General features: G+C 33.9%; 1 protein-coding gene across 1 annotated transcript; it reads left to right on the top strand.

Annotated features, from left to right (window-relative positions):
* The first annotated feature begins 8030 nt into the window (after positions 1-8030).
* LOC142611016 (uncharacterized) lies at positions 8031-11809 on the top strand. Its single transcript, XM_075783008.1, has 5 exons — positions 8031-8392; positions 8672-8777; positions 9389-9512; positions 9818-10759; positions 11017-11809. Exons 1-5 carry the CDS (start codon positions 8185-8187, stop codon positions 11425-11427), a joined length of 1791 nt encoding a protein of 596 aa, XP_075639123.1. The 5' UTR covers positions 8031-8184; the 3' UTR covers positions 11428-11809.
* Positions 11810-12242: the final 433 nt, after the last annotated feature.

Genomic DNA, 12242 nt, shown 5'->3' with positions numbered 1-12242 from the left:
ATTCCTAATCTAACTCAACAACATTCAAATAAATCAAATCAAATCAAATCTCCTACTCCTCGTGTCCCTGCCAACCAAAATTAAAAACCCAAAAAAGTTCAAAAATTAAAAACTCAAAAAGTTCAAAAAATCCCAGAAAAATTAACAAACCCCAGTTTTGCCATAAAAAAAATAAAAATAAAAACCTAATCTTATTTTGGAGTCCATTGCAATCAAAAAACCCAAATAAAACCAACACAATTTTCAAACCCACTCTTCACTCTCTTCCACCTCAAACGAAAACCCAGAAAAGAAAAAATCAACAACAATCACAATGCCATTCTTCTTCATATTCCTTTGTCACACCATCGCCTATACCCACCACCATCTAACTGCAACTTAGCCAACCCAAAAATGGAATCGACCACAATCAACATTTACCAAACCAAATCATATCAAAATCCAATCAAAACTCCCAAATCTGAAATAAATCTCAAAACGCCAAAGAAAAAATATACAAAAATTGCTTGCCTTTGATCCAAGTCATTGTTGCTCCTGGAGAAAAGCCTCACCATCAAGACAAATTAGCTGTTCTTGTGGGTCCCTCTCTTGCGCCGACATGCATGTTCTTTTAGATTGAAAATATGGGCTGGTTTCAAACTCGAACTCTCAAGACCCACAAAACTATACCTCAGGTTATCAGCAATTTTCAATCTAATGGCTTTTCGATCTAAGAAAGGGTGGCTTGTTGCTTAGGTGTTGCAACAAGCATAGAGAGAGAGAGAGAGAGAGAGAGAGAGAGAGAGAGAGAGAGAGAGAGAGAGAGAGAGAGAGAGAGAGAGAGAGAGAGAGAAATTTGTTTGAGTAGAGCTGTAAATATAAACCACTTTTAATCTTATGTTAGTGTTCCCATTGAAGCTCTTAATGCCTTCAAATATTTTTACAAAAATCACTTTTTGATCTTGTTTTTTCTAATTTTGTTATATTTTTGTGTTTGTAACGGTTTAAGTGATGAGGTAGGTAACGACAGACTAGCGGTGATAATCACAGATGGGCAAAGTGTCAAAATCTAAACCACGGGTAGGCATATCAAATTAGAGACAAACCACAGGTGGGTAAAGTGTAATTATCCCTAAAAAAACTCTCACATACTTAAATTAGTGAGAAAATAGAAAGGATGGAAAATATAATTTATATAAATTGACAATAATACCCTTGTTACATAATATGTAAGAAATAGATTTATTTATACTCATTACATAATATAAAATCTATCACATCATATATATACATTTATATTATTATATTTATTATTATAATGTAAAAATTAGATTAGGTCACGTTAAAAAAAAAAGTTCAGGTCACGTTGAAAAAAAAAGTTCAGGTCACGTTGAAAAAAAAAAAGAGAAGAGAACGTTCGGGTAACATTGAAAAAAAAAAAAAAAAAAGAGAAGAGAATGTTGAAAAAAAATAGGTGGGAAGAGGGCATTTTTGTAAAAGTGCTACCATAACACTTTTCTCTCCAGATATTCCTTCCGATTTGAAAGGAAAAAAATGTGGGCCCAAAGAAAAAACTTTCTCCCCGGTTTTCTCTCCTTCCTATTTTTCTTCCCCAAACGAACAGTAGAAAACAGTATTTTCCACCCTATTTTCCTTCTTTTATTTTCCATCCTCCTTATTTTCCACCCAAACGGACGGACCCTAAGTTTTATCCTTAAAGTTTTGTCCAAATTAAAAGCGCTATAGTAGATAGTATAGATATACAAACCAACTTAGAAATATATTTTTTTTTTTTTGCTAAAATGCAAAACTGACTCTTTAAGTTTCACTTTTTGTCATTTCAGTCTTCTAAGTTTTAGTTTTGTCATTTCAGTCCTCTAAGTTGCAAATTTTGTCAATTAAGTATTCTGTTAAGCTTCTGTTAACTCTTTCCGTTTACCCACCAAAATGACATGGTTTTTTTTTTTTTAATAAAAATTTAGTAATTGATAAAAATGAAAAACTGTTATTGAAAAAAGAAAAGAAAAAAAGAGGCAGCTAAGGGGAATGACCCTGCTTCTGAAAACAGAACAAAAAATCATGATATGAATTGTTGTGTAAAATTCAAAGTTCAGAGTAGCACAACACACAAATTCAATTAATATATATAGCCCACAAGCACAGAAACACAGATCTACAACTACAAGCAACTAATATAGTTAACAAAAAATAAAAATAGAAAAGCTTTTTAAATTTTAAAATAGCAAAAAAAATTTACAACTAAAAAAAATAAATAGCAGATCAGAGAGGAAACAGGCACCGTACAACAGATCAGGATGAGAACAAGTATTTGGCCTTTGTTTGGTAACTGAGAAATCGCAATCCATCTCCTTCTTTCTCAATGTCAATCTATCTCTGTATCTCGGTCTCAATCTCTCTCTATATCTCAGTCTCAATCTCACGGTCCCTCGCCGACTCGCAATCTCTCTCTCTCCCCTGTCGATCCGACGATCCCTAACTCTTTCTCCTTCCCACTTTCTTTCTCCCTCAATTCCTCAGGTTGGGCTCAATCGTATTGTGATTTTTTGTTTTGTTTTTAGGGGCAGGGAACAACGTCGTTCCCTTTTTCTGCCCCCCTTTTTTTTTAAAAGTTTTTTGTTTTTCTTAATTACAAAATTGAAAAAAAAAAAAACCCAAAAAGACGTCGTTTTGGTTAGTAAATGGAAAGAGTTAACAAAAACCTAACGGAATACTTAATTGACAAAATTTGAAACTTAGAGGACTAAAATGACAAAACTAAAATTTAGAGGACTGAAATAACAAAATCTGAAACTTAAAGGGTCAGTTTTACATTTTAACTTTTTTTTTTTTGGATAAACAAATATGTTTTCTTTATAGCTACAAGCTTAAGGGTGTGTTTGTTTGGAGGTGAAACAGGGAAGATGGAAAACTTTGGAGAAAAAATAGGAGAGAAAATTTTTTTGGAGTGTGTTTGGTTGGGTGGAAAGGAAGGAAAATAAATGGTGAGGCCCAGACATTTTCTCTCCTGACCCACCAAAATGTTTTCTCTCCAAAATAGAGAGAAAACTGATTGAGGATAAATATTTTCTTGATTGACAAAAATGCCCAGTACATACACACTTCTTCAAATTGCCTTTATTTATTTATTTTCTTCTCAACAACGTTTGGCTTATGTGTTTTTTTTTTTTTTTTTAAGGCCTGGGCGTGCGTGCCTTCTTTTTTTTTTCTTCTACGTGGCAGTTGCCTTTTCTTTCTTTCTTTTTTTCCTATTCTTTTTTTCTTCTTTTGATTTTCTAAACCTGGGCGTAATAGTTTTTTTTTTTTTTTTTTTTAACTAGTTGTGATTTTTTTTTACATGATTTTTATTTTTTTTAATAAATTTGGGTGATTTTTTTTTTTGGTTATTTGTCACTTTTTGTTTTAATTGGGTATCATTCTTTAATAAGGGTATATGAGTAAATTTATTCAAACCTATTTTTTTATCCCTCCACTTTTTCACCCCAACCAAACAAATAGGAGAGAAAATAAAATATTTTTTATCCTCTCACTTTTTCACTCTCCCATCACTTTTTATCGTTCTATTTTTTCATTACTTCAACCGAACGGACCCTAGATGCCAGAGATATTTTAAGGCTTAAAACAGCTAAAACTTATATACTAACAATGAATAATTAATATAAAAGTTTAAAACAATATTTGCATTAATTAGTTGACTGCGCCGATGAAAAGAGAACCTGTTATCTATGTACTTCCTCTATCTCCCACTTTCTCGTAGTTCTCAGGCTACCACAGGTATATTTTTGTCTACTGACACGTACCTCTTTATCTATACATCCAAGACAAGAAAAGAAAAGAAAATTCTATAAACAATAAAGTGGTACTGTATTTAGTAAATCATTTTTATTTAGGGCCAGGATAAAATGTTTTAAAAAAAAAGTATACTATTGTGTGCCTTTAAGACACACGTTAGTAAAATCCTTTTATTTATGAGAAACGTTAACGTAAGGATGATATATTAAGAAATCTATTTAGTGTCTGTTTGTTTTGCGCATCCACGTCCCACAGTGCTAAACGGTAGTGAACAATGCTTAACAGTAATCGAAAATTTTTTTTTTATTATTTTCAATTTTCAGTCAAATAAGAAGTATCCAAATGTACATTTAATAAAAAACACTTAATAAAAAAATAATATAAGTAGATGAAATGAATAAAAGTAGTATGAAGTAATAAGTGAAACTAAAAAAAAAAAAAAAAGTTTTATTGGCTTTATGCCTCTATACCCTATAGAACTGATCAAAATTTTGACAAAAAATTGTTTTATAACGGACACCAGTCCTGTTAACATTGTCCTTTATTTATTTATTATAAGATTATTAAATCTAAATATGAGAATAAAAATATAGATTTTTCCTCTATCTTTCTCTCGAGGGTCTGTGTGACACTGTGGGGCTGTATAAAATTCCAATGATACATGGGCCACCTATCAACTATGGGTAGCTCTTTTCCCGGGATAAGGATATGGTGAGTGGTGACTTCCCCAAGCCACTCTATGATCTCTCTCTATCGGACGTAGACATTGTTCATTAATTGTGTAATGCTAATGCATAAAATCCAAGTTCCCGTAGGGGAATAAAGCACTATCACATGAATTAAGTCCATCGTCTTATCCTTGTGTCTCCTCCTAAAAGTTAAAAAGAAAGATAAAAAAAATCCATCCTTGTGTGGTTCAAATGTTCAATGCTAGTATCTCTATCATAACTCTTTTATCCTTGTTAATGAAAACACAAAGGAACTGGGAACAAGGAACAATGGTGCCTTGGCCTCCATTACTAATTGTAAAAAATAGTGTTCCTAAAATTATTTCTTAGCTAAATTGTCACACTTGTTATTAGTTATTATTCACCCAAATGTGTGTATATATATATACACACATAAGTTAATGGTGCACCAAGTATTAACAAGCGATTGTGATAATATCACCTTACAAGAATTTTATATTTGTAAAGTGATCATCACGTTAAGAGTATGAGGTGGTGATAAATATGTAAATTAGTGAAATCGAATAAACTTAATAAGTTTTTTTTTATGAGCAAAAAAAATAGATAGGTAGGGCGACCAACATGGTAATCCTACCTAGGTGTGACCATAGTAACACCCTATCCGCTGGGTTCAAAATCTTACTAGAATGAGGAGGACCATGGTGAGTCATAGTTTCCCAGCACCACCAGAGCCACTAACGAGCCTTGAGCGGTTGAGGAAGGTTACCTAAATGCATTCAGTTTCAGACTGGAACCTAGGATTATGCGCACTCTCTTGTACATCTTCCAAAGACTGCTAGACCACACCAACTCGGTGGTAAGTTGATAAGTTTATTGTACTAAGAAATATGATTAGAGAGGTTCAATAATAGAGCGAGCTCACGAGAATGACTGATACATGAAGCAGTCCAAGTCCAAAATTAAATTTGCTGTTTAAAAAGAAAAAGAAAAAAAAGAGAGTCCTAAATTAACCAGAAGTCCAAAACAGTAATGATGGAAGTCAAGAATATCGGCTCTGCCATATATAGGTCTCTTTATTATTCTTCGGATGGAGTTGTCGGATTGTTTCTTTGCAACTGTGAACGTGTTTTATTCGAGGATGCATCACATGGCTATCCTGTTGGGCTAATTATGTTGGCCCATCCACATTCCACGCATCGTTTTCTCGTTTTGGTCCAGCCATGTGATATCTTCACTCTACCTCAAATTCAATTGGAGGATTTTTCGTGCCCTGGCCATTAGGATTCAGTATGTATTAATAATTTAATATACGATATGGATTGGTCGGTCCTCTCATACATACGCTATTTTATTTATGCTTTTTTTTTTTTTTTTAGAGATAAACATTTTATTATAACTTATATGTGTGTAAAATTTCTTCTGAGACTTGAATCTCAGTTTTTACCTTTATATCTAATAAGAATTTATACTTATAAAATGACTATCATATTCACAATATATTATTGTTATGTCAAAATGTATCATACAATTATTACTACAAAAGCCACTATTGGCTCACTTGTATAGAGTACACCTAGGGTAGGAGAAATGACATGACTAGGGATCTTCATAACTAATAGTCTCTCTACATTTTTTTGTATATATTTAGTTCCAATACTTGAATTTACAAAAGTATAAATGTACACCAATCAAAGAGAGAGATGCAATTAGACAAAATATAAAAAAGAATGAGAAGACTAGTAGAACTATACGTGTCCTTATAGTACAATGAATTATATGAAGACAAAAAAAAAAAAAAAAAAAACTAATAGGTCAATTGGTGTCGCCTCCCCCCATCCTTCTTATCAAGAGGGTATTAAAGGACTTCAAAGCATGCTTGTGGACGTAATATAAATTTTATCATATTAACTTTACATATTGATATGTCAATTTTTAAACTTGTGTTAAAAAAAATAATAGTTAGAATATTTATTTATTTATTGCGTTGTTGATATGATGCCAATCAATTATTTAAATCTTAGTTCATAAACATTTTATAGTAAAACTGATAATACTTTAATATTTTCTTGATATTAAATTATTAATTGAGACTCTTTATGATCTTAGTTTAAAGAACAATAAGAGGAAGTGCAAGAAATACATATCCAGAATTGTTAAATGTAAAGTTATGAAAAGTGAGTAATAAGTATTTAAAACAACAATTAATTATGTCTCCCTTAAAATTATAGAAATTAGATGGCCTAAACTACCTTCCTTTCACAATACCTTTGCAAAGGTTGCGGCTCACATCATTATCCTAATCTTTGGAAAGAAACAAATATAATTAATCTAGTGATTGATGTGGAAAACTTATTCTATTATAAAGTCCATTTTCATTTTCTTTAATAATTGCACAAGCATTTATTTGTTTAACTTGAACATGAAGTAGTTAATTAAGACAAACACCAAGTTCATCGGTCTATAGACACAAGAAGTTGTTATGACTTATGACAAAAAATTCTATTTTTTTTTTTAATAATGGAGACCACTTTTCTAATAGTGGTTGTAGTGTCGTTTAGATACATGGCTTTCATGCTACACCATGTTACTTAATTGTCAAACTTATCCATTTTTTTTTAGGGGGTGGGGGTTTCTAAAATCAATGACCTTTAGTGGATGGGCAGTCATTTCTGTCCATTTTCTTATGCAATACAGTAAGTCTATAATAACTATCAATGTATCTTCTTTTTTTTTTATTTTTTTATAATAACTATCAATGTATCAATTTTTCATAATTGTTGAGATTAAATATTAAGATTGATTCTAATCAAATTTATATAAACACTTTATCCATAACCTAAAAGTAGGATATTCGAAACGAAAATTAAAATCAATAATTACTTTAAAAAATTACAAAAATTGTTGTGTTACTAATATTAATTACTAGATGCAATAATCCCATAAACTAGTAACAATTATTACTATAATTTATAAGGTCATGTGATCATTTTATTTAGAAATTATTTATTTTCAATAACTTATTTACATAACTTACAAACAAAAATTAATATGACATTTGTAGATTGTACATAAAAAAGCAAAATTCAGCTTATAATCCAATACCAAACCGACAGCATTTATATATATGTTCGGACTCCTAGGGAAGTGTATCTCTTACAATCATCAGGCACAAAAAAAGGAGGGTGTATAAGTTTCAGGTAACTGATTTAACATCACAGCCAATGATTTTCAACGAATACAGTTGAGGGATTAAAAATAAAATAAAATAAAATAAATAAATAAAAAATAATAAACGATGATCACAACACTCACAAAACAAATCATGCGCCTATTAGCAGTACGATTGGTTGATTGATGCGTTTTCGTTTTTTAGCTATAAACACGTGGGGGGCCTGAAAAGTTACCAAAAGTGCCAGGTGTCAGTTTATAATCAATGATTATCAGTTGGTAATAATAGTAACGCCCACACTGGATCATAGATCTAAACCCCTCTCTCTCTCTCTCGTGAATTGTGACGTAAAACTTAAAAGAAATCTTCGCTTTGCATCTACTACTACTTGCTCTCTCTCTCTCTCTTGCTTTCTCTCTCTAGCCCTCGCTCTCTGACTCTGAGTAGATCGCATTTTTTTTTTCTCTGCAAGCATTTTTGGTGTGCTTTAGCTTAGACATGGTGGCGGCATTGTGATCGTGTTCGTTGGTAGAGAAGATGAATTATCGGAGTGTGAGGGAATCTCTGATCGGAGGGAGGAATATTCCGGCGGTTTCGCAGCACCGGCGAGGTCATAGTCTGACCTCGATCTCCAACTCCAATTCCAAGGTCGACAGCTCCGCCGCCGTCGTCGACGAGAACTTGGATCTCTTCTCCAAAACTCGCCGCACTCTCTCCGTCACCTCCTCCGACGAATCTTCCGATGGTACGTCGCGCTCACTAAAACTACGCCGTTTCAATACTTGTTCGGAATTGAATTGATCACCGACATTTCCTTCCATTTTGAGAGTAGTTGAAGTTGTAAAACTGCGTCGTTTTAGTAATTGTGCTTTGGAGTTTGGTCTGTTAGTTTTCATTTTTCAACTGGGGAATATTCTTCTTTTTTTGTTTTTTGTTTTTTGTTTTTTTTTGTTTTTGTATAATTTAATTGGTGCTATTATTATTATTATTATTGTCTTATATATTGGGATCACACAATACACAGTTTCGGTGAAGTTGGGGAGACTTTCAATTGGATCAGCAAAATTGTCTCGAAGTGGGATTGATGATCTTTTGTCATCTACAGATGGAGGAAAGCATGATTACGATTGGTAAAAAATTTCAACACTTAATTTCAAGTTTTCATTTTCATTGGTTCATCAAATTCAGATCTATGTTTTATTGGCATTGGTTATGTCCAAACTAGATATTAATAGATTGTGTTTTATAGTTTCAGGTTTAAATTAATCTGTATTAGTTGTGTTTCCATTTTTGGCTGTTGAATTCCTAATAAGTAAAGTAGTAAATTATTACATATTTAAGTTTTTATTGGTGGGTTTTAGTTAGCTTAATTGGTAAACCCTGTTATTGTTGAATATGGGACCTAAGTTCAAATCCCGCCCAACACTAAAAAATTAACTAATTGTTGTTTTGATATGATGATAATGAACAATCATTATGGAGCTGATGCCAAAGTTTTCAAATTTTATCGTATCTATCAAAGTTCATATTAATGTGATTTGAAATTAGAGTAGGCCTTCATTGCTTTGGTAGTCCTTAATGCATGCTTAATCTCGTGCCAAAACGAATGTTTTCTTTCTTTCTTTCTTTTTGGGTGAAATATGGATTGCTGAATAACATTTTGTTGAGTGCTACTGGTTAATTTTGTAGATATCATCAGCTTGTTTGATTTGTAAATGTAGTTGTGGATTTATGTTATTAGGCTTCTCACTCCTCCTGGAACTCCTGATTTTCCTTCGTCGGAGGGCAAAGGGTCTCAACCAATTTCCGCCGCTCCAAGAAGTAGTTCTTTAGCTAGATCAACTTCTGCCGTAAAGTCTTCAAGGGTATGCATCACAAACTCCCCCACCCCCTTTTTATTTCTATTTACTTTTTCCCTGAGAGTTTTGGTTCAGAAATTAGATAATTCCAAGTGCCTTTGCTAAATGCTTTATCTGCATTTCAAGCATACTGAGTTACTCTCTTCCGGATAAACAGAAATATTGCCTCTCTCATGATGCCAAAGTTTTTTTAAGCAAATATATCTATTTTAGACAACTCAGTTGCTGATAATGAAATTTAATGGAATACACCTTTTGAAGTTAGAATTATATATGAATGACTAATATCTCAAATCATCCCTCTGTTTCAGCTTTCTGTATCACAATCAGAGAGTAACCATACATCAAGACCAAGTAGAAGCAGTTCCGTTACACGTTCTTCCCTCTCCACTTCACAATATAGTACCTATTCCTCAAACAGATCCTCCTCAATCCTTAACACAAGCTCAGCTTCAGTCTCATCTTATACCAGACCATCGTCCCCCATCACCCGCTCTCCATCTACAGCAAGACCTTCTACTCCATCCTCCCGCCAGACACCATCGCGCTCCTCAACTCCTTCAAGAGCACGTCCAACCCCAACTAGCTCTTCCATTGACAAACCTCGGCCATCACTAAGCTCAAGACCCTCAACTCCTAGTTCTAGGCCTCAAGTTCCAGCAAACTTGAATTCCCCTACTACTCGATCAATTTCTCGTCCATCTACCCCCACTCGTCCATCTACCCCCACTCGTCGAAATTCATTACCTGCTGTTTCTCAAACTGTTGGTCTTTCTACTTCAGCTGGGCGCATTCTATCAAATGGGCGCACTTCAGCACCATCATCCAGACCAAGCTCACCAGTTCCGCGAGTTCGTCCCCCACCACAGCCAATTGTCCCCCCTGATTTTCCCCTTGAAACACCACCAAATCTCAGAACAACTTTACCTGCAGACAGACCAGTTTCTGCTGGTAGGTCTCGTCCAGGTGCTGCTGCCACCGTGAAAGGGAACTCAGAAGCTCCAGCTCCCACCAATATATCAAGAAGACAATCATCACCTATTGTCTCCAGGGGAAGACTTACTGAGCCTACTGGCAGAGGCCGTGTGCATACCAATGGACACCATGCTGATGTTCATGAGCCTCGGAAGCCCTCACATCTCCCAGAGTTAGCCATGAGGAAACCTGTGAAGAGTTCAACAACTGCCACAGAGAGCACTGGATTTGGAAGGACTATCTCAAAGAAATCACTGGATATGGCCATCAGGCATATGGTATGCACTAATTACCTCCAGTACAGGACTGATAATTTCGTCATGTTGGGTGACTAAAAGATTTTGTTTGGAAGTGTTATAATAATAGCTAAATGATTAAATTCATAATTTTCTAGCAGCTCAAGTCTGTAGGATGAGTGGTAATTTATTATGGTATCAAAGTAGGAACTCAAACCCATGAGTGGAAATTTATCAGAGCGAGTTAGTTCGATCGTGTTAAATGAAGCCTAACAATTTATGTACTTTCTCTGATGTAGGATATAAGAAATGGCACGGGGAACAATCGTCCACTTTCAGGCACCACTCTCTTCCCTCAAAGCATACGATCTGCCACGCAAAAAATCCAATCCATTCGTGCTCTGAGTGCTCCACCATCCATCAACAACAATGGAAACCTGCAAAAAAGCAATCATGGAGTATACTCAGAGAATGGAAACAACAATATTAATAGGCCTGTGAATAATGGAAATGAAGTGGATGATGGAGGACGATATCCTTCAAGATTGGGTGAAGTAGATATCTATGAGAGCTCCCGATATGATGCAATATTGCTCAAAGAGGACTTGAAGAATACAAACTGGCTGCACAGTATTGATGATAAGTTTGACCAAGGACCAATCTTTGATAATGGATTTGAGTCCCTACCAGAACCGTTTGGCCTATTATAGCATCTTTTTAAGTGGGATTTCGATTTGTTATTTATTTTTTAATTATTGTTTTCTTAATATTTGGTTCTTTTAAAGAATGGAATCTGTCAAGATTGATCACTGAAAACAGGAAGAATGAAGAGGTAATATGTGTTTTCTGATGAGAAACCAATGGGATCATTGTTGGTTTTATGTTACTGGCGAACTGTACTGCAAAACTGAGATTGTTACATTACATTGACCTGTCTTGCGGGATATGAGAGCAATATCCCCTCCTTAGGTTTTTACCCAATCATGTAAGCATAAGTAGAGTGGTCCAAATCCAAATACTTGTGTATAATCACTTCAATGTATCTCATGGATCATAAAAATTGAAGGGAAAAAAGTCTTAAAACTTTCTTGGTCTTTTTTTGTTTGTTTCAATGGAAGAAAGCCAAGGATAGAATTTTGTGAATAGAAAGTAGAAGATTTTATTCAAGTCAAACTATATGGACATACAGATACCAAAGCTATTTGAGGCATCACAGTTTGTATTGTCTTAGCCAAACTCTATTGCCAATATATGTGGTCATCTACATTCCCACGAAGCAGCACCGATGTGATAAAATTAAAATATCAAGCTGGGTTAAGTGAGGGTGTAAGTGTGTAATTTTGTGTTAGAAGCTTGTTCCATCTCCCTTTGTCAGTTTCTCAACCAAAAAAAAAAAAAAAAATCAAATTTGAGAATTATAATTGAATTTTAACTATGAAAAAGTTACAATGCAATTTATTTAGATATAAAAAAACATATTGGACAAATACAATATAATAGATACAATATCTTTTTACGGATTTTC

The sequence above is a fragment of the Castanea sativa genome, chromosome 9 (assembly GCF_040712315.1).
Source record: "Castanea sativa cultivar Marrone di Chiusa Pesio chromosome 9, ASM4071231v1".
NCBI lineage: Eukaryota > Viridiplantae > Streptophyta > Magnoliopsida > Fagales > Fagaceae > Castanea > Castanea sativa.
This window is presented reverse-complemented; position numbering and strand designations above follow the sequence as displayed.

Coding starts and splice junctions, on each gene's coding strand:
- LOC142611016 (XM_075783008.1), top strand. CDS start 8,185: ATGAATTATCGGAGTGTGAGGGAATCTCTGATCGGAGGGAGGAATATT. Junction 8,393..8,671: donor CTCCGACGAATCTTCCGATG/GTACGTCGCGCT, acceptor CACAATACACAG/TTTCGGTGAAGTTGGGGAGA. Junction 10,760..11,016: donor ATATGGCCATCAGGCATATG/GTATGCACTAAT, acceptor TCTCTGATGTAG/GATATAAGAAATGGCACGGG.